At 45.7% G+C, this 27,947-nt stretch overlaps 1 protein-coding gene across 1 annotated transcript in view; it reads right to left on the bottom strand.

The window, feature by feature from the left end:
- The window catches only part of HDGFL3 (HDGF like 3), a 37,313-nt gene extending 9,753 nt beyond the window's left edge, over positions 1–27,560 (bottom strand). The window contains exons 1-4 of the mRNA XM_088540190.1: positions 27,416–27,560; positions 4,975–5,051; positions 1,621–1,759; positions 169–327 (exon numbers count right to left, since the gene is read on the bottom strand). Coding sequence (XP_088396316.1) covers positions 169–327; positions 1,621–1,759; positions 4,975–5,051; positions 27,416–27,499 — 459 coding nt within the window. The 5' untranslated portion in view covers positions 27,500–27,560. The remainder of the gene's footprint in view (positions 1–168; positions 328–1,620; positions 1,760–4,974; positions 5,052–27,415) is intronic.
- Positions 27,561–27,947: the final 387 nt, after the last annotated feature.

Genomic DNA, 27,947 nt, shown 5'->3' with positions numbered 1-27,947 from the left:
TCCACAACTGAGCACAGTGTTTCAACAGCCAGATCACTTCCCTGGGCCTGGCTGAATGCATCATTATGGTATTGGAATCAAAATGCTAGAGAAGACAGATTGCCATGAACTGCACTGCATCTTCATGGTAAATGCACATGAGTAACAATGGAAAAGCTCAGAGACAACCTTTGAAGTGTAGGATTTTTTTCGTTTTGAGCCTGCTTTTTCATTCTTTCTTTTGCCTTTTCCATCCTCTTCTACCCGATCACCTTCCTCCTCACTGCTGGCATCTGCTGTATTTCCTCCTTCACCCTCAGTTTCTGACGAGCTTTGTTGCTGAATTGCCTTTAAAATAAAACAAGAAAAACAATAATGACAACAACAACAACAACGGTATCCCTATAATCTATTAATTAGCTTTTGTTCTTCATTGAACACAAAAATACTGATAACAGACAGTTTACACTTTAATCGTTTTAGTCTACAAGAGCTAAAATTATTCTTACAATTATCAAGAAGGGCTGCAGAGGCAATTTTTGCAGTCACCTCTTGAACAGAGTTATCAGATGTGATTGTGGGATAGCACCTTCTCAGGGATTTGCACAGAATTGGAAAATTTGATAGCAAAAATGCATTTGCTGAAGAACTAAGGATAGCTCAGTGCAGAGACCTGGCATGATCTAATTTGGACAAAACTAAGGAAACTTCAAAGTTTTGGCTGCATACAGGAGCGAGGTAACTCCAGAGAAAAAGATGGCTGTTACAAACCCCACAAAGGGCTTGATCTCTGTGACAGCAAAGAGCAAATACTGAGCAGAAGGCCGAGAGCTCCCTGACAGTCCATCTCCCACAGCCCGTTCCGAGATTTTTTTATATCCCCAAGAGTGCCAAGAACATCTGCCGGGCTGAAAACACAAACCAGGAGCAGTGGAGCCGCAGTTTGTCTGCAGGTGGGCCGAGTCGCTGGTTCGTAAACTTTCGTGCTAATAATGTAATAGGTGTTCCTCATCTTTTGGAGATGATTCCTGTCTTCAAAGGACCATCTTTTCTTAATGATAGAAGCAGTCTGGTTTCCTGCAAGCCCCCGACTGCCTTTCTCCTCCCCAGCTCGAGCGGCAATTTGTCCCCGCTGTCCAACAGGGAGAGCTGTTGTACAGCAGCTCAAACCTCCCCCTCCGCAGCCCTCAACCTGAGCGGCGCTGCCCTGTGCCTTATACATGACCGCTGGAAAAATCTCCAGTGCGGTGACCTTGCGGTCTGGATAAAATGCACCGAATTTGATGTAAAAACAAACAACAGAAATAAGAAGTCACAAATTATTCATGCTTATACTGGAGTAAATAAAACCTTCCATTTTTAATTCAGCTATATCTGCTGCAGAATTTTCCACTTCGCCACCCCAGAATATCACAGAAAGCAAAGGGCTCTGCAGTATGATTAAAGTTCAGTTTGTCAGAGACCACAATTTTCTTTATATGACACGATTACACTCCAATCACCAGCTGGGAAAGTTTCCTAGCTAACTCCTCACCAAAACCAGGACCTTCCATCACCGCTCATCCAATGTTTACATAGATAAGAAGTCTTCTAAAAGGAAAATAAGAAAGATAAGGAGGAATAAAAGGGAAACTCATTTACCTGATATCCAGTAAACTTTACTCCGGGGTTGTTTTCTATTTCCCACAGGCCTTCATTAAATCCTTTTCGTTTGTTCGACTTCCCAAACTTATCTTTATATTCTTTATATGGGAAAAGGTCTTTGGGCCCCAGGAACGCACTGCATTTTAACAAAGGTAGCATTCAAAAAAGGACTTTAATTCCTTCTCTTCAAATTAAAAACATTAACAGTGGAAATGTTTTCCCTATTCTTCTGCTCATTCCATTGAATTTTTTTTACATGTTGGCTCTGAGTTACTGCTGTGAGTCTGATTTTATGGATTGGCTCACCACCCCGATGTTTGATGTTGCAAAATCATGCTGAGCCTCTCTAGAAACAACTAAAACAAGTCTCATTTATTATATTAACTACTGCTGGGAACTGGCACTTGAACAGTTTATGAAAGGGATGATATGACGTAACTGCCTGCGATAGCAAGGGAACAAACTTCCAATCCTATGTGTTACAAATCCAGAAAGGCCTAAAAATAATACTATCTGAAAAGTTAAAGCATGTAAGGAATGCCTAGAACTCCTGAGCCAAAACTCATCCCTTATACTACTGGACAGAAAACGCAGTGACATTTATTACTGCCCATTATGCCTGGGAGCTTCTTTCACGGAATAAGGCCCCCACATGCTAATCCTGAGCAAACACAATGAAAATGTTCTACTTCTCCAAATCTTAAAATTTCATATAAGACAAGGAACAATGGGTGAATATAGGCAGATGAGTAATACGAGGAAACAATGAGACACACACGGCGCTTGTGGCCAAATTGTTTTTTAGACAGCGCAGCGAAGGAGGATTTGTTTGGGGTTCTGCTGCTGCCTAGGTTAGCTGTGCACTAGGCCAACTCATTTCAGATGGCAGCATTTCAGTGCAAGGAAAAAGAGGAAAAAAAGCGGTGAATTTTCCTGCTGCTTCTACATATTTTACAGTAAAATGTTAACTTCATAGATACAACAGAAGACAGCATCATTTCTTTTTCACTGGCTATCTGATATGTTTTCTGTGCTCTGTCTCATGGTACTGGGATGGTTAAACATAATTTACATTAAAAATAGTGAAGACGAAACAATAGTTCATTCCCACATGGAAGATTCTCTGTCATCAACATATGATCGCTGCTGAGCAAGTCACAGCGTCCTTCATAATCACTGTCCTACTTTTCTGATGGTCTTTGCATTACTGTTAACTCTGTGGTCTCTATTATCTTGGGATTTTGGAGCTTCAGCATTTTTAATACATTTATTCTCATACATCTTCACTGGGTAGGTGAGTTCTCCTTTTTTACAGACGGGCTTCTGAGGCGCAGGGAGCTGCCCAAAGTCAAATGCAAACTGGCAAGAGGATACAGAGGAAAACTCATCTCTCTCGAGTCTCTAATACTTTATCTAATTCCTTAACCAAAGGATCATATTTCTTCCTTGCTGTAAACATAATTTCAGATTAATTTATGCCCCGATTCCTCCTAGCATTTATGAATGTGCAAAGTTTCATTCAATTTAATCATCCTATTGGCCAAAAACCTTGCCAACACTGGTGGATAAAGGCCTTAGATGACAAGTCTCTGGGGAAAGAACTTCCTTCTCCTTAACTGTGCGCGAGAGAACCGAATCCAAACTCAGTTGTCTCACTGAGAAATACCGTAATTATAAATTGCAAGGCCAAGAATGAACTTCTATTTAAAATACAAACCATGTCTTGTTAATATTAAAGGCAACAACAGAGTAACGGATCTGAAAAATGTATTTTATACACGCTTTTGCTAACACTGAGAGATGTCTCCTTATTGCCAAAAACGCATAGAAATGTTTATAATCCAAATAACAAAGGAAAACCTTTGAAACTTAAAATGAGCCACCTTAATTTAGTTGAACAGTAGCATATGGAAACACTTCTACAGTCTCCAAGTATAGCAAGAACAGAAAAAAAACAGTATTATAATTGTAAAATATTTTTGAAATATGTTGTCACTGGGAGGGTACAACGGTTTCTACTGTTCCACTATAAAACTAATGAGCTGAAATCTACGGTTCTTTTTTAATAGTTATAGTCTGTAAATTATTAAGGTAGTAACTACAAAATGTTTTCCTGTTTCAGCTGTTACAGCCAGATCGCAGGCTAATAAAATCCAGAACAAAAGAGATCAGCAGTTTGGGATTCATTTGTTTTAGAATAAAATTGGACAGATTATTTTTCTCAAAATGTTTCTTAAAAAGTTTTGATCCAGAAAAAAATAAAATTACATTTTGGTTTCTGACTTTGCATATCATATGTTTAAAATTATCCTTATTCTTTTTAGACGATTTCATGACAGTTGTAGTAGATTACAACATACTGAAATATCAAATAGATTCATTACAGCAAAAGAAGGAGATACGTTAATGAAAATGATGCTAGTCTGATCTTTATTAAGTAAAAAATGTCCTTAAAGCCTTTAAGAATGAAAAAGAATTTGAGCTATGGGCCATATTATGTTCTGAAACAATGTTACCATCTGCAAACAAATTTTGAATGAAACTTTGAAATTCTAAAACTGAATGTAAAAATATTATCATCAGAATTTCATTTTTCATGTTTCTGAAAAACATTATCCCACATGCTTTCTGAGAAAAGGAAGATTTTGAAAAGCAAGCATTTCATACAAAATGGAAATTGTGATTTTTTTAAAACTAGCTCAGTGTAGCTTTAAAAAAGGCAAAGGGCTATTACATTATAATTTTGAACTTCTGTACTTCCTAGCAATTACTGTGAGATCTACGATAGCCTTTCTGTTCCAGTCCTTTTCTCTCCCTATAAGGTCAGCTGGTTCAGCTCTTTCATCGCTTGTGAGAGCTCCGTCCTACCATATTCCCAGCACAAGTCTCAAAAGAATACATGTATTTTAAAGCCATTTGAGGACTGTGTGAGACACTGTGGTCAGCTCTGCTCCTTTTCATTTTAACAGGCACCAGGCAAGTTGCCACACAAGAACCCAGAGATATCTGAATGCAAGAGGCTGGTGTCTCTTACTGTGTGCTCCAAGGAAAATTTATTTTGCCCCGCATCTGAATTCAGATGATCCTTTACTAAATTTATGCTGAAACTTTTATTTACAGAAAATAGAGAAACTCATTATTATTTATGCTCAGACTATGGCACACCATCCCGACAGCAGCATTTGCACCTCCTTGCAGCTTCCACTCCCCTGTGTTAATACAAATGAGAAGAGCTAACCCTAGTCTCCCAATGGTTTCAGTCAGGATTCGTTCCAGTAAAGCCACTGGAGCTGACTTAGGCCGAAGCGGAAGAGAATATTTTCAAAGGACAGATCATGTTCATTTGCTTACGTTTCATGGGTCCCAAAAAAGAAGATGGGGTATTTGTTTGCTGGAGGCTTCACGGCTCCTTCAGGGAGTTCATCAATCTGCGAGACAGAAACGGACAGAGTTGTTACCAAACATCAGGTGCTCCGGGGCTGCCAGGAGAGCTGGGAGCCACGAGCGAGCCCGGGAAGCGCCAGCGCAGACATCGGCCGCCCTCCTCTGCGCTGCCCCTGCTTGGCTCCGCTTCCAGCAGGCAGCACCTACGCCCCGAGCGCTCGCCCGGCGCTGCTGCAGCGAGCTGGGGGCAGCCTGTGCGGCGGCGCACGACACGCACAAGGGCACGGGTCGCATCGCCCACCACGCTGCCCCGCTGGCAGTGAGCTGGGGGCAGCCACAAGGGCACGGGTCGCAACGCCCACCACGCTGCCCCGCTGGCAGCCTCACAGCGGGAGCCCTCCTATGGGGGCAGCCAAGCCTAAAGTACACCAGGGTCTCACACCCACGGTTGTACCAGCATGAGAAGCCTCATGTTCACATGGACAATTTCAGTAATACCTTTAGGACAAATATGAATTGTTTGACTTTCCCTAACATGCTTGCATTTGTGATACACGAAAGGGCTAATGTGGTCTCTGAGATGGGGCAGGGAAGACAGCTGTTGATTTTTCTGTCAAGCAGGCATGTCAGCATACAAAATATTTACTAACACCAGCATATAACAGAAACTTCAGCAAGACAACAGGAAAAAAAAAAACATCAATGAGCAGACATGAAGTTTTAATGATTTCATGGACATTAGAATACATGAAGGCAATAAAATCAAGTCTGTTTAATTTCAGTGGTAAATTCAGATAGTGCCTCATCAAAGGCATCCAAGCCCAGAGGGCAATCCTGTCTGTCTCACATGGCCACCTAAATAACTTATACCATAAATGGGGAACAGATGGCATCTCTGAGAAGCTGCGAAGGGAAAACCGGCCAATCTCATGTTGGTGCTTCCTGGTGCTGGTGCCTGGTGTAAAATGCGCCGTGCACTCTGGAGAGCAAGGTCTGTGATCCTCCTGCCCCTTCACTACAGCTCTTTGGTTGTTCCTCCTCCCAGGTCCTCTCTTCTGCCCTGTTCCCTCCTGGCACGGCAGCCTGGTGGGCTGGCTGGTGCTCATACACACGGGATTGGGGCAAACTGCTCAGCATGGACAGCACATGGACCCCAGTCTCCCAGCTCCTGGGTGAGAGGATTGATCACAAGGCACCAGGTCAGGCTCATGACTGTTAGTCTTGTTTTATGTAATTATCAGTCTTCTCCAAGGGAATAAAGAGAGTCCATATGCCTACCTCACAAAATCCAGAAACATAGGTTTAAATAAGGTCTAAGTGCCTGTCTTCCCAGAAGTGGCACTTCTGAGCCCACGCAGGCACCTAAAATTAAATGCCCAGGGAACCTGCAGGCTAAATAGAGAGAGCTTAACAAATCCAGACACCTATGGGGCAACATGAGGGAGCAGGTGAAAGGCCTGCGCTGCCCGGGGCTCGGGCAACCCAACCTCAGCACGAGCACCTCAGATCCTGCCCAATGCCACTGGCACCGCAACGTGCCGCGAGGATCTGCTCCTCAGGGCCACAAGCAGAGCGAACCCTGCATGGCTTCTCTCAGGTGCTCTCCTTTGCTTTCCCTGCCTAAGGACCTCAAACACTGAATTCCTGCTGATTAATAAACACCAGATTGTTCTTGAATGATGTTCTCTTTCTCTGCAAAGCATCTGCTGGCTGCACAGTTCTCAAAGGAGCAAGAGCTCTGATAAGAATTCAGGTCCTTTTGGTTCTGCTGAAGGGCCACCAGCTGGTGACACCGAAACCAGCGCCACGCTCAGAGCTGTTACATTCACAGAGTCCCCTTCTGCAAAAGAAATGGATGCGGATCTATTCGGCCTAAGGAGGACGTTCTCTGAAGTTACACCTAGATCAAGAGCATTTGCAAGCCACGTGCTGGCTCCCTTCTGCAGCAAGGTCCAGGAGTGCAGGAGCTGCCACCCTCCTGCCTGTGGATGAGGAGTCCATGGGACGCAGACGCGCGTCCCTGCTCGCAGTCACTGCGCAGCTCGGCGCTGTGCGGGACAGCTGTGCTGGTCAGACGCATCACACACTGTGTGCGTGTAGCAACACACAACTGACTGCATTTACTACAGCTGGTGAACTGATAAGTAAAAGGAGAATATAGTATTTAAATGCACATAAAAAGAAAATACATGCTGGCTGAAGATAGAAACTAGCATTCAGTTTTAATTCAGCTGTGTGTACGAAGACATAGAAATAACATGACAGGCTGTTCTAGGGGTATACTTCATCACCAAGAATATACAGAGGAAGACTGCCAAAGATGCTATTCCAGGACTCATTATTTTTTGACATTCACTATTTTTTTTAAGTAAGTGCTCATAATCTGGTTATTTTCTTAATAATTCATGATTCTAATACAGATAATATACTGTAACAATGAGAAAAAGACCATGAAGGGGAAAACCCTGCAACCTCCTTTATAAACTGACTGCAAGCCAGGGAGAATAATCTGGTGCACTCTGCCACACATTTAAGGCTTGCCAAACACTGCAGATATCTAAGCTTTGGACCAAAAAAGACTCTGCCGGCAATTTACCCATTACCTGTGTGCTACATCCCAACTGCCCGGATGATGCTGTGGCTTCCTCGTTAAGGTGCTCAGTGAGAATCAGCCCCATAAAACACAGACCCTGCACGTGGGACAAGCGATGCCCGCTAGGACTCGAGCGGGGCTCCTGGTGCTCAGCGGCGCAGGCCGTTACTGCCGCAGCCCTTCGAGGATTTCTCCTGAGCTGACGCTAACAGCTGCAAGCGATGAGTGATGCTGAGGAACGAGGAGGCGCCTGCCGGGGAACGCTGACCAGGAGCGAGCGGGGACGCTGCCCCAGGGCCTCGTGCCAGACACAGAGCTGTGCCGGCCCACGGGTGCCTCGCGGCACCTCCCCGCCAGGAGCAGCCCCACGGACAGCCCGTGCGGCCGCCGCGCAGCTCACCTGCCCCCCATTTCCTGGCGTATTCCTTTATTTGCTTGCGTACTGACTAGATATCTTTGCAGGAAATCATAAAAGAGCTTTTCATAGCTCGTGAAAGCTGGCATAAACACAAACACACGCAGTATAAATCTGTGCTGAACAGCTCAAGGAGAGGCCGTTAATGCGCCCGCTCTAGAATTTCATTGTGCAGCTGAGGTCAAGACTCTTCCTGCCTTTGCTGATTCTGCGGGGAGCTCCCCAGCTCTCAGGCTTCTGCATCCAGTGCTGTGCAAAGTTGAATATGAACTGACAGTGATACCCTGCTTCTATTTAACTCAATGGCAAAAAATCCAGGCAGGTTAGTGAAGAATCAGACCGTGTCTGCCGGTTGGAAAGTTCCCTTATTTCACCAGAATCGCTGCATTAGAGGGCACAAAGAGCTTTGCACAGCCCGTCCGTTTAGAGCAAAACCCCCTTAGCCCTCCAAGCGCTAAGGCCCTAAATGGTTATTGGGCTGCAGCGCCAGCGCAGTGCTCCCGATGACGCCTGCTGCGCTGCAGCGAGGCAGGGCCGCCACACTGCAGCCCCCGCGGCCACCACCGCTTTGGCCCGGCCTGCTAGAGATCTGGGTGGAATATCTGGGAGCTTTGGATCTGATTTCTTTTCTGCATTTCAGCAAGATCAAAGCGAGACAGAATGAGAGATAGAGAGAATGAGGGGGAAAAAAAAATAAAAAGGAGCTAGAAAAGCATCAGTGCTTCCAATGAGGAACAAAAGAGATAAACGCGCCCATGCTAGGACACAGAGCTGTAGTCACAGAAACCTCGCTAATGACTGAAGCATCTGTATATCAGGAGCCAGGCTGTGCGGCGTTTTGCTCCTGGAAGGAAACAAACAGATTCCAAAATGCCCGTTACAACCTGCCATCAACCAGGAGATCCATCCCCTCCTCGCGCAGCGCAGACAGGGGGCTGGGGCTTGCGGCTGCAGGAATCAGCGAGAGCCAGGCAGGCAAATCTGATATGTGCGTCGGCAACATCATGGCACTCGCTTCAATTAGGGCTAAAATTAAAGCAGGTGGTTTCAGATTTCGAGTTTTATCCCCTTTACTCCCTTTGCTGTCATCTGCTTAATGAATAACAATCACTTTCTTTTTGCACAGCCTCAGCACAGCGCCTTTCCCAGCATTTGTTTGCCAAACAAGCAGCCGCGCTTTAAAGATGTAACTGTGCTTTTTTTTTTTTTTGCCTTTTCCCCCCTCCGGTAAACAAATGCTGGGCTTCTGGGATCAGAAATACTGAGCAGAAAATTCAGCCTGGCCCTCGCAAACCAGAGCAGGGCTTTATCGAGCGGTGTTGCTAGGGACTACCGAAGTGCAGGCAAAACATCTTCCTCTTGCATTGCAGCCTGCCGGCTGGGCTGCACACGCAGCCGAGTGTTTTGCTCTCAGTGGAACTGAGTAACTGCTGCCTTCTCGGGGGTATTTTTACCCGGCTTTGGCTGCGCTCGCTCCTCTCTCCCCTCTCTCGCATGGCGGGGCTGGCGCTGCGCAGGGAGGGAGGGCAGCGGCCACCGCGCGGCCCTCGGGAAACGCCGGTGCCGCAGCCGCGCTGCCGAGCAGCAGCAGGAATCCTGTGCTTCCAGGGGGGCTTCCTGAGCGGAGCAGTTCCCAGAACCTGGCCCATTAGGGTCCAACAGAATTTTACACCGCAAAAAAAAAAAAAAAAGTGTTGTACCAAAATGCCTATCAGGGCCACATATACAGGCAAGAGAGATTTACTTCAGTGTGCAGAAATAGAGGGCACAGAAACCACAAGGACAAGTCCATTTATTCTGCAAAAAGAGGGAACTAAAGCTGCAGAGCAGTAATCACTGATTATTTTGACATCATGTAAATGCCTTTGATTGGCAAAAGCTCACAGCAGCACTGCAAGGAGCAGCAGCTCCCCCTGAGCGCCCCGGAGTCACCGCACAGCAGTCAGGCAAAGGCCAATAGTATTTTTGCTGGAAAGTGGTTAAAGTTGCACATTATTGCCCAACACAGGCAAGCAGCTCGATCTTCTGCAGTTAGCTTATAAAACAGTTCGAAATGGATGAAAGCAATACTCTTCAAAAGCCATTATTAAAATAGGATGATTTGCTTTTCCATAAGCTAGCATTTTCATTTGCGTGAATTTAAATATGTTTTTAATAGCTAATGCTACTGCGAGTCAGCAGCACGGCTGCTCTTTTCTCAATCATTATTTAAAACATTATTCTGTAGAATGCAAACCACTTTTTTTCTCCAGAGGATCCTAAAATACACTAAAAAAAAAAAAAAGTACACATCCCCCCAACACAAAAACAGTGACTCAGATTCTGTGATACTTAAATTGAACAACATTCCCACTAAAACTGATTGAAGACTGCGGAATTTGTCTCTCCTTTACCAGGACTGTATGATACTTGAGCATTGCTCTTTCCCTAACATACACTAGAACTGCTAGTAGGAATTGCTGGCATATGCACTTTTTTACCCATTATAACAGATAACCCTGGGAAGGGTGAGACTAGAGCAGAATTCAAGTTAATAAGGTAGAATCACACAGCTACAGAAGTAAAAATTAAAAACAAAAAAGGTTTCTGGGCATGAGAGAGTGCTACCAGCAAAAAACAAAAAGCAAAACAAGATTAAAAACAGCAGAGCATGCTTTTGAGCACTGCTGAAAATGGCTGAAGGGTGCCCTGCAGACAGCCAGAAATGACAATATAAAGACATCAATCCTCCTTTCTCTTCTGTGCATGCTCAGGACCCCAACGAGATGGAAAGCAGACAATGAGGGGTTAGTGTGAGTGCTAACAATGCTGGCAGGCAACGCGCGCTGGGGAAGAGCAGCAGCCTTGCAGCTGAGTTCAGCCCCTTTACATCCCTAATTAGCAGCATATTTGTACGACAGAAACTTGAAATACACTTTCTGCAGAGCTGCTTTAATCTTCAGCATGAAAATGGGGGCAGCGGCTGGCTGTGCGTGCCTGCCTTTGTAGGTAGCAGAGGCATTCGCCCACGCAGAGCCCTCCACGGGCCTTAGGGGCTGGCGGACACCAGACAGTCACAGGAGACTCGGGACACGCAGGGTCCAGCGCCGGCTCTGCCCCGGCCTGCGGGGAGCCTCGGCCACCTCATCCCCTTCGCTTTCACTCTTACAAGTGGGGACGTTGGTTCTGTCCTCCCCACAAAGCACTTGAGACTCTCTGCTGAAAAGCTCCGTATTATTAGTAACGAATTCTTTCAGCTTTGTCAGGGGAGGATTTTGCGTTTCCAAACTGTAGTTCTCCAGATGGCCACATACAGAAGTGAGACTGCTGCAGCACTGCTCCATTTTCTCAAATGGAGTGTTTCCCTGCCACGGTCAGGCTCTTCCCTGCAATAATACAGGAACACACCAGATGATTTTGTCAAATCAGACAAAAGGAGAAGGGTGAAAGAGATATTGAGTTTCCAGGTGTTTTGTGCTGGCAGGCTGTCTGCTAGAAGCCTCACAGACAGTTAGCTTGCCTGCTGAGGGAAAGCTTGCAGCACACACTCAACCACAACGTTAGACAGCAGAGAATCCACACAAAGGCAAGGCAGAGGAAAACACTTCTTAAGTTTCATAGCTCACAAAAATACTTTTTATATGGGCATGGATGGGAAAGAGTTTGCTCATTTTCAATAAATATTGCCAGCTCCAAGGTGCTTTGTGTTTACTTGGTTTTCTTTTAAGTATAAGCATAGAGAAGCTTAATTGTTTTTGTCAGAATAATTCCTTAAATATTGAAGTACTATTGAAATACTGTATGCAAGACAGATCCATTTGAGCAAACCATAGCAAGCCCAATAACACCAAATTTGGACAGTTTCTGATGACAAAATTTGATTATCCTGGACTATCATCTTACTACAAGTACTTTTCTTTTGAAATATGTACAATAAATACCCAAATAAAAATGTGTTCAGAAGACACACAGCAAATAAAATCAAATTAAACGGTCAAGACATTAACAAACAGGAAACATTATTGCCTATGCAAGCAGCGCGTTTCTCTCCTGCCAATCTCCTCACAAGCAAAAGCAACATCGCAGGTCCCACCACCTTCTGCCCCAAGCCTGCAGAGGGAAATTCTGCCACTTGCTGTGTCTGTGCTAGAGGAGGGCATGAATCGTATCGCTCAAGAGGCTGAGGGATATTTTAGACCTTCCAATATTTACACTGGAACTTCATTATTTCATTGATTTTGCTTTTAAGGAAAACTGTTTTATTTATGAGCTAGGATGTTTTGGCTGGTCAGCTTATCCTTTTATTCGTCCTTTCGTTCAGGCACAGGCTGCCCAGGGCGCTGGCGTTTGACCAAACGCACACAGGCAGCCTCACCGCTCCCGGCTCACCTGTCTCACATACCCAAACTTCCACAGTTCAAGCTTTTACTGAAAGAAGTGCTGCTAGCCCTTATGCCCACACTGGCACACTTAAAGCCAAAAGGAAGCAAATTTCTGGAGGGCAGCTATCTCCCCAAGTTGGCTGCCTTATTTTACTATTTCTTTTCCAATGTAATTTACTCCCAAAGAAGTCAATTAAGAATTGGGATGGCACAGAATTTCCAGGCTGCAGAGCCCCGGCGCCGCCGTGCAGCGTTTGGCCCAGCTTGGCCCGCAGAACCCCAGTCCTGGCAGCAGCCCGGCCCACGGTCCCGTTCGTTGGAGCACGGGACTGTGCCCGACTGTGGCTGCAGGCCCTGAGCTTGGCCGTCCTTTCACGCAACGGAGGACACGGACGCTGGAGACAAGGATGGGAGCAACCTGCTTCTGCTGCCACAGCCCTCGGGCTCCTGCTGGTGCAGGCCCACGTGGGACACAGGTTTAACTATCACTCAGGCCTCTGGGTACAAAAAACCTTCCTGCCTGTGTCCTCCTGGCCTGTTCTGGGAGCATCAGGGGACTGGAACACTCTTCCTCGAGCCAGTGCTTGCAGTTAGAAAGAAGCTTACTGTTAATCGGAAAAGAGCACAAAAATCTCTGTCCCTTGAAAGCATGGACATTTTTAGTGTCCTGCAGCCCTTAGAGGCTGGGATCAGCAATGTAGATGAGCATGAGTGAATGGTGAGACAGCTTGGCACACACTGGGTTTTTACTATGCAGTTCTCTTTGGACCCACAGGCCCATGTAGACTCATAGTCTTAAATACCTGAGTGTAGGCGTTCACACCAGAACATCTATTTGCAGGATTTAAGCAACCGCTTCAAAACATAACCTTTTCTTCTGCAGTCTCCTAAGCAATTCAGCGTCTCCCTCCCAAGGCCAGGGAGGCTCTCCTCTTGCCCGCAGAGCCCAGCTGCAGAGCTGAGCTGCGTGGGCAGCGCAGGAGCCACCCCAGCATCTTCTGCTGCCAGCAAATGGGCTGGAGGTCCCTGCTCTGCCGTTGCATTCCCAGTGCTGAGGACAGGCACAGTCAGAGCACCAAACGGGGGCACTTCCAGTCCTCTGTGTTCACATGAGCACCAGGACTCTCCAGGGAGAGGCCCCAGGCCAGATTCTGAGGCTGTGGGATGGTATCATCCCCCAAATACCATGTGAAGACAGGCCAATACTTTGTTGTGATGCAAGTACTGTGCAGAACGATGAGCACAATGGAGGAACAACGAGCTCTAATTATAGAACCAGTGCAACAGCAGTGTGATTTGCAGTAATTTTTCATCCAAACTCAGGTTTTCCTGTCTGGCCTGCTCCTAAGCTGCATCCCGTCCGTACCTGTGGAGGAGCTCTGTCTGCAGAAAGCCTACGGTTGCTCCCAGCAAACAACTGTCAGTAAATAATTGTTTCCATTATTCCTCCAGCCTTCCCCACCATGCTTGGTACAAAACATCCAACGAAACGGGCAGGCTGTTTGGCGAACACACAGCTTCAGGGCCCTGAGAGTGCTGAAGCAACAGGGAGCGCCGAAGGCAGAGCCGGCTCCCGGCCTCCTGCTCCTTGTGCTTCCCAGCTCCACTCCGCTTTGCCGGGCTGTCATTACGCTGTCAGACACTCTCTTAGCCAAGGCCCTCAGTCCAGGTTAAACTCTTAGGAATTTTAATCCGTCTGCCTAGAGGGAGCCCAGAGTGAGATTTTCCAAGCTGCTTCATGCTCCTTCCCACCCACCCATTTTTCTGCTCCCAAAACCACAGACGGACAGTTCTTATTTAGTCTTTATTTACTTTTGATCAAAAATGTCATATTGCTTAATTTTACTTAGATGCCCCCAAAAAGGCACACAATATTATTTATCAAAATGAACATTTTCCTCAAAAGGAAAAAAAAAAGTCTCAAGTCTCAAGCAGCATCTTACAGGAAAGAAACCATATAAACTCTATAAAAATAGTCAAAGCACTCCAGCAGGTACACACATACCTAGGAACTTAAATCCTAATTACTAAATCATGTTGAAAAAAATTTACTCAACTGTAACAGTAAAAATGTGGCAGGCAGAAACCTGTGTTTTTTTAGAGCTGTAAGTGGCATTAAAGTCAGAGACAAGATGAATACACAATATGGCAGGGAGCAGCCTAGCTAGGGTGGCATTTCCATCATTCTAAGAAACATAAAATTAAAAATTCTGCATCACAAGCACTAGTTTTCAGCATGTGAGTACTCTCTTTGGTTTTTATGCTACTTTAAATGGATGAACCATGGGCTCAAGTTGCTTACATGTTAACATATTTGTAGGATTAAGACTTACTTTCTAACGTCCCTTCCCGAATTCATGTTATGAGGCATGTGCAAGTATTCTGTGGTATTTTTAAACAACCTATCAGGTATAGGGTGCTTCCATGACCACAAGCCCTGAGTTACCTATAAAACTGCGACTCGGCCACAGTTGTGTTTCGGGAGTGAAAGCTGAGTGAAACCCACCAAGACATCTGACCATTCTTCTTTCTCAACTCTCTACCCAACTTTGGAAGGCAGCCTGAGGATTTATTTTCAGGAAACAATGATTTGAAAGGGATATGGGATGTCAAGGGACAAATGACACGTGTAGAACTGTAATTGCTCTTTTCCTACATACATGAATATTAATTTCTTAAAGCACTCTTCTTCCCTCAATCAGGAATAGCATTCGTACCGAGCAAGGGAGCTTTGCGCTCACCAGTCTGCAGCCATGGCAGCTCATGTTTTAAAACCTGTTTTAAATCAGGTTACCATTTGGTTTTGTAAAGCAGCTGTAAAGAAGCAGTGTATTGTTCTGACTCATGTTGTGCAAATGCCCAGGAAAAGGCAATTACACTGAGAAGAGAACTTGTTTAATGAGACACATATCTAGAACTGGGAAGTACATTAGGGAACAATAAACATACAAATTTATCCTGGGAACCAGGCACGGTGTTTATGCCCCCTCCATACAATCTAACAGAATATGAACAAGCCTTTCAGTCAGTGTTCAAAACACTCATTCTAGGTGTCATCTGCCTTTACTTTCTAATGCACTGGTGATGACCCAGGACAAGCATCCAAGCTGTGCCTCATAACTGAAGAGTTTTAGCTCACACTGCTCACCCTTTTAATGCTGAAGATCCCCAGTTCAATCTCACCTACAGCATTTATAATGCCAGTCATTTTCATTAAATCTGTCCTGCAGACAACCAACTTCAGGCTGCAGACACTGTCCTGACATCCTGTACTGCACTAGCTCAACTATAACGTTGGCATTTGACAAACAACTAAGCTAACACCATCTTTATCTAGCAGCAAAGGGTGCAGGGGAAAAAAAAAGGCTTCTCATCAAAAAATTTGCCAGCCCAGTAGCATTCTGGAAGATAATATACAAGTACAACAGCTTTTGTCTCTCCTTGCTCCCCCATCTGCTAAGGAAGCTGGCATTTCATCTCAGCATATTGTCACTAAAATCTTTATTATTCTGGGTTTCTAAAGGCTTCACAGCTAAGGGCCTGACGGTGCCGGCGCAGCTGGGCACACGCCTTGGCTGAACGAACGCATCGCGTCGTTGTCTTTGTGCGATCCCACCCCATCCAGCCCCGAAGGCTGGCGATCACACACACACACAGGTGAAACCACCAATTTGTGAGGAGGAGGCGGCAGGAGGCATTTTGCAAAATCTAAGGACACAACATTCACGGCATTTTAACACTGAAGAGCCCTGTCTGACAAATGTGTCTTCTCTAATCTGTCTTCATAAGAATTCTCATCATCTTACCAGAAGTATCAATTCAAAAAACCTGCTCAACAAACTGACCCACACCTTTAACAACAATAAAAAGATCCAAAGCAGAGTCACTGAAACAAATGCAGAAAAAAAATTAACATAAAGAAGAAAATTGTTGCTGGTGATATATCATCACAGACATTAAAATTCAAACCAGAAGGTTTAATAACTTTATGCTAACTTCCTTGAAAAGCTGCAAGCATGTGGATAGAAATATTTACAAAATAAAAGAGTTTGTACAAATGAAAGAGGAAGATCTTGAAAAATATCTCCTAATAAAAAACAGTAAAAGGGAGTACCTGAAAATATGAACATATGTGAGTCACCTAATCCCAACACCATGCAAAAAGCATTATCTGCTGAGCTTGCTGCATCACTGATGTTTTTCAAAAGCCCTGGTATTTGGAAAGGCACTGCAGTAAGGAATATCATCTTTTTTTGTTTTCTCTTTTTTAAGGTGAATATTTGCCTTCTCCCTTAGGCTCTAATGCTATTTTATGTTTCTACAGGCAGAACACCACACCTGTAAGCAGTTTTATTGAAATGAGGTAATCCTGGTGCAATCAAAATGGTTTGCTTCCTTAGAGACATGGTCTTCAGAGAGCAACCTAATGGGACAGGCATCATCTTCCTTCTGCTCTTCCGCAGCAAGCAGGCCAGCCAGCCTGCCAGCCGCGGGGTCTGCACGGAGCACCCCAAAGGCACCGGCACTTCAGCTCTGCTCGCAGACCGTTCATCCCAAATGAAGCTACCTAATGGGAATGCACATAACTGCAGCTCAAGGAATCCTTACAGAAACACACATTTATGCTGTCTCAGATGGAAGCAGGAACATCTGTGCTGAAAACTAACTAGCAACTAATTAGTTTAAGCCAATGATAATGACAAAAGATGCCAAGACAGTAGTGTCTGGAAGGAGGAACCTTGCTTTGGTGTGCTCCTTCTTAGGCGCTGCCTCATTTAATACCTCCCATGTTCTGGAAGAGGCTTCTCAGCACAGTAAACTGGGAACTTCCACAAGCACAAAGACAAAGATATTTCCTTGTACTCCAGGAATGCATGTAGAAATACACAGCCATTCCACTAGAACCTGCAAGAAATGACTCTCAGAATCCTAGGTCAGCATGAAATACAAGCTGAAAGCTAGCTAAAATGTAGCTTGCAAAAGAGAAAAAGCTATCACATTGGGGGAAAAGCACTGGCAACATGAGAGAGAGAGAAAACTGGAAGCACAACATGACAAGAAGCCAATAGTGGACCACAAAATACCCTGGAAGAGCCAACATACTATAGAGGTCAAGACAATTTGGTCCCCGTGTGCAAACACATCTTGCCAGAGTCAGAAGACAAGTCTTGTGCTGTAACCACCTGGGAAAATTATTTTGGCACCGCGCACAGCGATGCTGAAAGGCCAGTAGCGCAGACACACGCACACAGGCAGTCAATGGGCTGCAGGGATTGCCTACACGGAGTGATAAAGGAGATCCCAAGGAGGAAAGCCCAGGCGTGGAGAGCCTCATCTGTGCTACAAGGAGCAACATTGTCTCTGCCCTCCAGCTTTGCAGACCCCCTTCGCTGTTGTGGTCTCTGCATGAGCAGCAGGAAAAGAGAAAGGCAGCAGCGCTCCAGAGGGGAGGCAGGAGATACCGGCCCCGCAGGGCGCACAGATCCGCTCTGCTTCACCAGGCTGCGCTGCTCGGCCACGACTGCAAACCTGCGGCACACACCAGTTCACACCCAGCTTGAGCCCGGCCTTCCTTCCCTGCCCACGCAGCCCGCGGCTGCCGCAGGGGCAAGGTACCGACCCAGGCCAAAGGGAAGGGGAGCCGGGAAGCGCCCTGCATGCAGAGTATCCCCAAAGGCCATTCGGAGGAGGAGCGGGAGGAACTGCTTCCTAGTCACTGAACAATAACTTAGTGAGCCGAAACCCAGATTCTTGGCTTTTTGAGACACAGGAGATTTAACCCTTCAGCTAGGGAAGGCAGCGTGTCCTCTGAGAGTTAACAGGGGTTCTCAGTATCCCTTTTATGGAGCCTTGAACACAAGGTAAGATTCATGGAGCCAAAGAAAAACATGCAAGAAAGAGCTGGGGAATACCAGGGGAAGGACTGGAACTCCAAATTTCTTCTTTGCAACTGCAGCATTAGCTTCTCCATTTGCACTTTCCTGTTTTCACACCTGGATTGCATCTCCAGACTGAGGCTAAGTATCTCTGTGCGGCCATTCCCTACATTATTATTCCCTAAGTTTCAATATGTGCTTATATTTAGGACATTTAGTAATCCAGTCTGATACGGGATTGATTCCCAGAAATGGTTTGCATTATTGTGCAATTGTGTCTTGAGCCTTCCCAGAGCTAACGTTTCTCTTACCATCGCCTCAATGTGGTTTTACTTTTTTTCTGCTGTAAAAGTGGCTTTGCAGGTAGGTGTTTCCAACTCTCAAGAGCACAAACTTACTGACCTTTAAAGCTGATACTCCGTTTTCAAGTGGACACCAGTGGCACCACAGTGGTCCCAGTAAGGTCCCTATAGAGCGGCAAGGCCTCCTCCCTGGCCCCACATACTGCCCCTTCTCTCTGCTGCGTGTAGGTTGCTTTGTTAACTGGAGGTCTTGAAGAACTCTTTGAGGTGTGATACTCCTTGCCTTGTTTTTCCTCTGCTTTTATATGACGCCTTCAGTTCAAACAGCCAAACTGGAGCTGGCAAATAGCTTCTCTCTAGTTTTTTACACACTGCTGCAAGGCAAAATAAACAGTTGTTTCCAGTTTGTATTTGCAGAGCTACAGATCTATGCTAATTATCCTTCCAGTCTACTAATGAAAAACCGAAAGAGATTTAAATGCTTTTTTTCTAACGCAGAGACCACAGTCTTCTGGACACACCTGTACCTTCTAACTTTGGCCCTTGTAATATCCAGAGCACAGCATAGCATCATCTCCTCCCTTCATGTTGACTCTGAAATTTTGAGATTTCACCAGGGCTTTACAAAAGGCCAGGAGACACAGATTAAATCTTGCTGAAATCCAAGCACATCACGAGTCTTCTCGAAGTAGCAGTGATGCCAAAGACAATATTTGGGGTGCCCTGAAACCATTTGAAAGATGGGCAACTTCGGAACAGGGAAGCAGGGACTCTGCTTCGGAGCAGGGAAGCAGGGACATCGTAACATGGGAAGTTCACTGTTTTTTTGTTTGTTTTTGTTTTTAATTGCTGGAGTACTTACTCAAATTGCTTACCTTCTTTTTGTTTTCTAGAACAAAATCAAACCAAAACAAATCCATGTCTTATATATCCTTTAAGTAAAAATGAGTATTATCAAGAGTGCCTTGTCAAACAATCTGAGCAGCACCAAAGAAAACTGGAAATGAATCTACAGTATATTTGCAATTTCTCTATCAGGCTTAGATTTGGCTGTCAGGCAAAAGAACAGAGCCTCCCAAGTCCAAAGGCAGCACTGCAGGCTTTTCTGAGAGCAGGAAGCAAGGAGAGCCCGGATCCATTTCCTTCTTTAAGTTTTAGAAGCTTTACCTCATGGTACTCACTTGTCTGCCAAATATTTCCTGCAATCTTTAAATAACTGTTTATTCTAGTTGTTCTTACTGTGCACTAGCCAAACTACTGGGGCCTTTTCCATTGATGCTGCCTCTGTTGGAGTTCAGAGTCAAGGGATGCGCTACCACGGCAACGTGTTACTCATGTTTTAAGCTTTTATCTTTTGTATTAGCATGTGTATACATATGCACAGGACACATATGTGTACGTGCAAAACATGCATAGCCACAGCATCTGCAGCACAGACATACAGATGACACAGGAAAGAGATTTTAAACATACTTAGGTACCTAAAGCTACTGATGTTCATCTAATTCCTAACACTCTAAAAGAGCTGGCTCCACATCCTCTTCCTGCTTCTTCCATACATGCTCCTTTCCAGTGGCTGCTGCTATATTTATCATTCGAATCACAGTATTACTGAGAGGCCTCAGGCAGACTAGTCCTCCTGCTGCCTCTCAAGCATTCGGTGGGCAGGTCTCCACTGCTCAGACAACACCATTTCAAACTGTTAAAATGTCCAAGTCTCCACGCTGTCATCACTTTTCCACCATTATCTGGAAATCCTTTCATCTATCCTCAGACAACAACCATATATCCTTACTGTCAGCAATCACTTGCCTACAAGACTTTTATTACCCTAAATGCGGGAGGACTACAGTTAATGCAATATTATGATGGGGAAATCAGGAAATGCAGAGTTAAGGCTGAAAACTCAGCCTTCATCTTGCCATCTCTGCTTACAACAACTTCATTTCAATTGGGGTTCCCAGCAGCTTCTTTAACACAAACAATAAAAGAAGATATCTGTCATTTAACATACATAACACAAATTTACCATTTCTTAATCCTTCTGCAGTGAGAACATACAGATTGACTTGACAGACTACAGATTTCACTGAAAAGGGCAGCTTTCTCCCAGACAAAGCATTTGTCTGTGATTTCGTGAGACTAGTTTATGAGCATTATTCAGTAGTGTCAAAATTGTATGGAAAAAAGGCTGTACTGATGGGCAGGAAAACCTTTTGACTTAACTGTCTTCATTCTGGGTTAGCTTCGTTTAGACTTACAAAGCATGGCACTGCAGGGAAAAATATATTAATCTGTAGTAATCTACATAAAACAGATTGGACTTGCACAATTGGGGTGGTTATTAGAAAGAAAAGATATCTTAAAGAACTGAATTTTAAAGAGTGTTCCCAAATCTCATAGCCTATAGTAACATCAAATATAGAACATCTTGGCCCCCAAATGATTCAATTACTAAACAAGAGCAATTGGAAAGTTTTTCCCATAAGTTATGTTTCAACCTTACATATAAAAATTATTTCATGCATTTTAAGCAAAAGTCTTCCAGTGAAATCTGTTTTTAAGTCATACTTAAAGCAGAAAGCAAGACCATGAAGAAAGAACATAAATTATGGAGGTTCCCCACCTTCCAAACACTAGAGAAATTCCTGCTTCACTCCCTGTTATTTTAGCTTTATAAAATGAAAGAAACAGTACTCAAAGAGCTGATGAAGTCACTGAAAAGGCACTCACACCTACTCTAAATACAACCAGGTATCTACAAAGGAAAATTTAAACACATGTTGTCTAAGCAACATGTGTCAACCTGATGCAAAAAGTTTAGAGAGCACGAAATGGTTCCATTAAGGATTCACTGCCTTAAACGCGATCTTTTCAGATGCATGACAACAGAAGCCATAGGAACGTTGCCCAAAGTAGCCAACTTCAGAATTAACTCCCGAGTAAAGATAAACCTGAGCAGCTAATCAGAAAAATCACACCTGATCTCAGGAAGGAACAGAGACCTCCTGCCATGAAAAATTGCTTGCAGAACTCCAATGAGTGATGTATGAGTGAGGTACATAATTAAAGAGGGGGAGAGCAGGAAGAGGCTCTGAATTGGTGAAGTAGTCACAAAGGACTCAAACTTAGAAACAGGGCAAAAGCGATGGCATAATACAGAGTAACCAAAAAGGGAAAAAGCAGAAAAGCACATGGGAAAGGACTGGACAGGGCTCAAATGGCCAAGGAGAAAACCCCAAAAGTCTGCAGACTGAGTTTTGGCACAAAATTGTACAGAAAGATCTGTTGTCTATTTCTGATGGACCCTTTGAAGTTTTCTGGATCTCATCTGATTTTCGCCTGTCGTTCTTTGCCAAAAAAGATAAACTCTGCCAGGGGAAACCTACCTTCCCTTATCCTTATCCTAATAAGAAAACAAATGGTCTGCTTTAAATATTAAGCACTTAAAATGCAGAATACTTTTTCTATGATGTGTTTTAGAGTTTGATATTTCCAAGCTGTTATACTCACAACTGTAACTGACCAAAGTTGTTATTAGTTGAATACTTTGTATTTTACCCCAATCAGAACTTGGGCCTTGGAGCTACCCTGAGAGCTGCAGTTTACCACAACAAACCCACTATCTCTATCCATCCTCCACCAAATTGGGAGATAAAAGTTTATTTTCTAAAATGCCTGGGCATTTGTGTACAAAATACTTTTTTGCCTTTTTTTTTTTTTAACCGATGTTGACAGTCTTCTAGATTTGTGTCAATCTGCAGTAATCATTATTTTTAATATTCTCTAACGCTGTATTATAATACTACAGTACTAATAGCCTATTGTTCCAGGCTTCAGTCTAACAAAATTTGTAAGCACGAGTTTACCTCTAAGTCCCCCTTGTTTAAAGTGCCTTATTTTAATGTCTTGCTCTGTAGGGACATAGTCAACAATAAAAAAACTGCAGAACTAAAAACTATCACACAATCCCTGCATTTTATGAAAATAGTCCATGATGCCAAGCCTGCCACAGACACTAGTTCCTATTAAAATGACAGCATTTATTTATATTACTGTAAGCAATATATTGAAAAATTCATATCCATTTGCCAACCTAATACATGGGAGTACCCAAATGCTATTTTGTCACCAGTATTGGCAGATGCTTTATAATAGTGGTATTTATATAGAGTGGTTGTCACATAAGTAACAAATCTAGAATTCAAGTGAATGTTAATTCAAAGCAGCCATAAAGGAATTGGATATGAGAAGCACAAGAAAAAGGAGTCCAGAAAAGAGGAAATTCAAATTCTCAAGTCAGTAAATAGACCTGCTTAATAGTAAGTGTGACGCTGTCACTTTGAAGGCTATGATCTCCCCACAACATGAACTGTTCTAAATAACTTTAAACATTTGTGTGCTTTATGTTAAAACAACTTATTTTACCTGGTTGGGTTGCTTTTTTACTGTCTCAAATCAATTTAACCATCCCTACACAAGCTATCTGAGTTTACTCAAGTCTACTTCTTCTCTCCTGTGCTGTATCACCCACATTTCTGCTTGGTAACGACATCAGCCGTTCACCTGGGCATGCTCTTATTTTATTGAGGTCATTCCAGACTTTTTTTCTGCTCTCTCTTCAGTTGCATTAACAGCTTCCTTCCTATTTTTAAATCAGCAGCTAATTTCAGCAACTAAGTGCTTATTGTTTCTTCAGGGTCACTCATAAAACAAACACCATTATTGATCTTTTTGATCTACCACTAGTTTTTCCCTTTTATCTCAGCTGAGTGACTATACAAGGGGCAATTTCTCAATAAACCAGAACATCTATCCTTAGATAAACTAGGATAGCTGAAGAAAGACATTTCTACCCAGGTGCTAACACAACTCCTATCGTGGTAGTAGCCAAGCAACTCATGAATGTTGGTGATTTTGTCTCCGCAACACGTCTCTAAAGATAAAACAGTGTTGTACATCTTGTACACATGGGGAACCAAGACACAGAGGGATTTAGTGATTCAGAGGCAAAGGCACTCATGAAATGTAGAATGAATCAAATCCTTTTTTTCCTACCTGCTGAGCCACTATCTTAACCATAAAAGCACCTTTCCTCTATGTTTGCATATGCATCCTAGAGACACAAGTGCTTATTTATTGGATCATACCATCAGATAAGCTGGACACTTTTGATGAGCATCTTAGGACAACTGGTATCACAAACTAACATTAAAAAAGACCAAAAAAAAAATGCTGCCAGTGCCTTATCCACTCTTCTTATCAGACTTAAATACTATTATTGGGGCCAAAATCCAGTAGCTATTCATTGTCCTTCAGTCAAGCTAAGGGAAATTTTGGCTTTGCCCAAGAAAATGTGACACCAAAACCCAAAGACGACCTTCAAGGCAAGATTATATGAGCGACATCTTTCATAAGATAAGTAAGATTTACTGGCCGTTACTGTTTTGGCTAAGTGTAGTAAATTGGTCCTTGTCAAACTGATTCTACAACAACTCAAATAAAAAACTTGAAATGCCATCTATAATGCACCATCAGTTTTTAAGCAGAATTTCCCAGTGGTCCCTCTGTGTTTTAGCAATATCTGGCCGCTTTCTTCACAGCACTTTCCATCCCATTCCACACGGTGCTGGAAGTCAAGCTTGTTAGTCTTGTTCTTGCTATGGTCATTAGACCGTAAGTTCAAAGGGAGGGGATGGAAGCTGGGTCTAGAGACCGCTAACCGGCTGGGTGAACCTGGCTACGCCTGCAGCCTGGAATCACTTGGGGCTGCCCTGATGCGGCTCTACTGCCTCCACGGGCCCCGCTGGATACTCTGTGTGACTCTACCCATGCACCAAAGAAAACACAGCTGAGAGAGAGCCAGGTCGGGTGCAACACTTCATTACAGGCGTAGACACAGCACTGCTTTAAGGCTTTTCAGCTTTACTAGATACAGTTTATGCACGTTTTTTTTTTTTCACTTGCATAGGAAATTCCTGCCAAAGGTCTCAGAGATTTAAAGCACTGTTTTGTAAGACAATAACAACACTGCTTTTTAAAACTATTATTGCTTTTATTATTAAGCTAGTATATTATGACAAAATGTGTAGATGTTTACAGGAGGACACAAAGATCAAACACACTAATTGCATAACGGATAAAACGCTAGGTAACAAACACTCAAGGATTTGGAAACAAGTGGATCTCTTGGATAAAAGGCATTTAATTAATCAGAATATCTGACTTGCAGTCTCAACTAAAAATTAACTAACTTTGCCACATTTGTACACAAGGATATTTCCCAGGAAACAAAATGAAGATAAGAGTCCTCACTGGGCTTTTCTTCACTTGAAGAAGAAGGGGCATTGCCAGTGCACATCAGATAAAATCTCACAACCAAAATGAGGTACAGTCCTAGTAAGGACCATATGAGCTGTATTGTAAATGAGTTACTGGACAAGTTCAAGAGTAGACATCACTCTGATGAAACATGTAACTGCACTGCATGGCACAGGAGCCCATGCAGTGCATCTTGACACTGATACTTCTTAAAAACTAGTACTAATGTCCCCCAGTCTGCCTGCTAGATTCCCATCTGGTGACAAACTCTGGGTTCCACCACGGTTCCACACCAGCTTCCTAAGTCTTGTTAAAATTAGAGGCTGCTTTGTCTTTGCTTGACCTTTACATCCTGTTGGTTCACACCAAGGAAGTTAGCTTTGCACACCTGTTCTTTTTCCTATTGCAAACGTACTCAATTGGATGTTATTATCATTCAGATACCTATTTAGACACCTCATCAAAGGCTATGACCATCTGCATGGCATATATGATCTTTTTTTTTAAAGGAGAGAAAAGGTCATTAAAACAAAAGGCCCTGTTCTGCTTCTGAGCAAACAAATAGAGGGGTTACGAAGGCTCGAAAAGGAAAAGGATTAACATGCTTCAAGATGGTAACGGTCTCAACTGTTCACATTAAATTTTTCACAGCAAATTAAACCACGACAGAGGTAAGAAAGAAGTTGGTTGTCAGTGGATCCTAATGTTCTGCTGACAGAATTGCCACTTCTTAAGTAAGTACATCTGCCAACAGGTATAACGGTAAAATAACAAAAACACAACCCAGTTTTCATTAAGTTAGTTCTTTTTGCATATTAATTTTAGTCTGCTCTGCCAAAATAATCAAATGCACCATCTTATTTACATGGTTCTAGATATTTACTACCCTCTTGCTATTCTTTATTTATCAACCTTTGCATAAATCTGTGGGGTTGGCCTTCACTCGCTGTACGGCGCCTGCTGTTCACTGCCACTTCTGCTTTCTCAGTTATACTCATGATACATTTCCATTCACTTTTCACCACTTGCACTCAACCTCCTCCAGTGCTCACTTCTCAAGAATAAGGCTAGATGTCAGTCTGTCTTGATCCTGCCCTTCTCTGCTTTCCCGCACACTGTACACAACATTATTGTTCTCCTGCTCTTACTGGCTTGAAGCACCAGGAACTTTCCTTGACTAGAAAATGAAGGCATCAAGCCCTACTGACTCGTCCCACTAAGGTTGGAAAAGACAACAGCTAAAGAGACTCTCGCTGGCTGATGCCTGCTAATGAGTCCACACAACATGTGTTACACAATGAGTTTACACAACAGTGCCGGAGACGCAGCGAAGGGACCGGCCTTGCGAGGGTGCCACGCGCGGCACCAGACCCTCCGGAGAAGGCTCTGCTCTCCCTTACTGCGGCTCTATCAGATACAGAGGTTTAAATACAATGGGGCGCTTATCCCAGTGCCACACGGCCACCACGCTCTCCCACCTCGGCTATTTACCACAGCAGCGGCAAACGGAAAGCAACAAAGAAATAAAGTCAACAGAGTAGAACGCAAAGCCAGGGTCAAGCTGGAGGCCCAGACCCGCGAGCCTCCACACAGCAAGGCAGGCCAGGGGACACAGGGAAGGCAACAGCCCCCAGTCCCAGGGCCTGTTTCGCCTCCGCGCTCGTCTCCCGCTCCCGCTGCTGTCCGGTGTGCGGTGCTTCGCGGTGCACCCGCCGCCCAGCAGCAACGCGGCCTCACCCAGGCCTGGCCCTCCTTCCCTCCACGTGTGTTTCCCGGGCACTGTCCCTTTCTCCATGTGTCCCCAGGCCTCATCCCCACATGTGATCCCGGGCATCGTTCCCATCCCTGCACGTGTCCCCAGGGCACATCCTCTTCCCCACAGGTGTCCCCAGGCTCTGTCCCATGTCCCCAAAGCCATGTTCCCTTCCCCACACATGTGCCCAAGCCCCTTTCCCATACGTGTTGCCAAGGCTCGTCCCACGTCCCCCAGGCTTCATCCTCCTTGCCCACACGTGTCCCCAGGCGCTGACCGTGCCCACACAGGTCCCCTGGGTCCCGCTCCCGGCCTCATCCCCTTCCCCACACGCGTGTCCCAGGCCTCGTCCTCCTTCCGCACGTGCCCCAGGCCCCGTCCCCTCCCCGGGCCCCCCGGGCCGGGCCCCGGCCCCGCTCCAGGCCGCGCCCCCCTCGCCAGGCCCTCCCGGCGGCCGGGGGCGCCGAGGCCGGTGCGGGCGGTGCCGGGGCCCTGGCCCGCGGCCTGCGCCCCCCGGCCGCGCCGCACAGGCAGCATCCGCGCGGCCTCCCGCCATGACAGCCCAGGTAGGCGCCCCCTCCCCCCGCCTGCCTTCCTCCACCCCCTCCTCCTCCTCCTCCCCCCGGAGGGAGATCCGCGGATCAAAGAAAAGATGCACAATGAGCGCGGGGTGGGCGCGGGCGCGAGCCCCGGCCTGCGGCGGCTGCCCGCGGCCCGGCCCCGGCAGCGCGGCCCGGCCCGGCGCGGAGCGGCGCGGGGGCGGCGGGGCGCGGGGCGCGCTACTCACCCGGGCTGGCCAGTGCGGGTACCCCTTCATCTTGGCGAACACCAGGTCCCCAGCCTTGTACTCTCGGGGCCGCGGACGAGCCATCGGGAGCCGCCGCGGGAGCCGCCGCGGGAGCCGCGTCCCCCCCCCCGCCCGCCCGCCCGCGGGGCAGCCGGGTCCGCCCCTGCGGGGTGCGACGCGGCCGGCAGCGGGGCCGGGCCGCGGGCGAGCGGCGCTCGGGCGGCAGCGGCGACGGGGAGCGCGCGGGCTGCGCGCGAGAGCGGCCGCGGGGGAGGGGGAGGCCCTGGACACAGCCCCGCAGCCCCCGCTGCCAGGGAGCCGGCTGCGGGCGGGGGCGGCCGGGGAGCCCTCACCCGCGGGCGGGCGGGCGCGGCGCTGCCCGCGGCCCCCCCGTGCGCGCTGCCTGCGCCGCCCGCTCCATCGCCGCGGCCGCGCGAAGATGGAGCCGGCGCCGCCGAATTGCTCCTCGGGCAGCGACCGAAAACAGCATCTTCTCCCCCCCCACCTCCTCCTCCAGCCCCCCCGCTCCCCG

This window comes from Tinamus guttatus, unplaced genomic scaffold, assembly GCF_059628265.1.
Source record: "Tinamus guttatus ecotype Peru unplaced genomic scaffold, ASM5962826v1 Tinamus_guttatus_pri_ptg000004l, whole genome shotgun sequence".
In the NCBI taxonomy this organism is placed as follows: domain Eukaryota; kingdom Metazoa; phylum Chordata; class Aves; order Tinamiformes; family Tinamidae; genus Tinamus; species Tinamus guttatus.
Note: the sequence above shows the minus strand (reverse complement) of the source record. Positions and strands in the feature narration are given on the sequence as shown.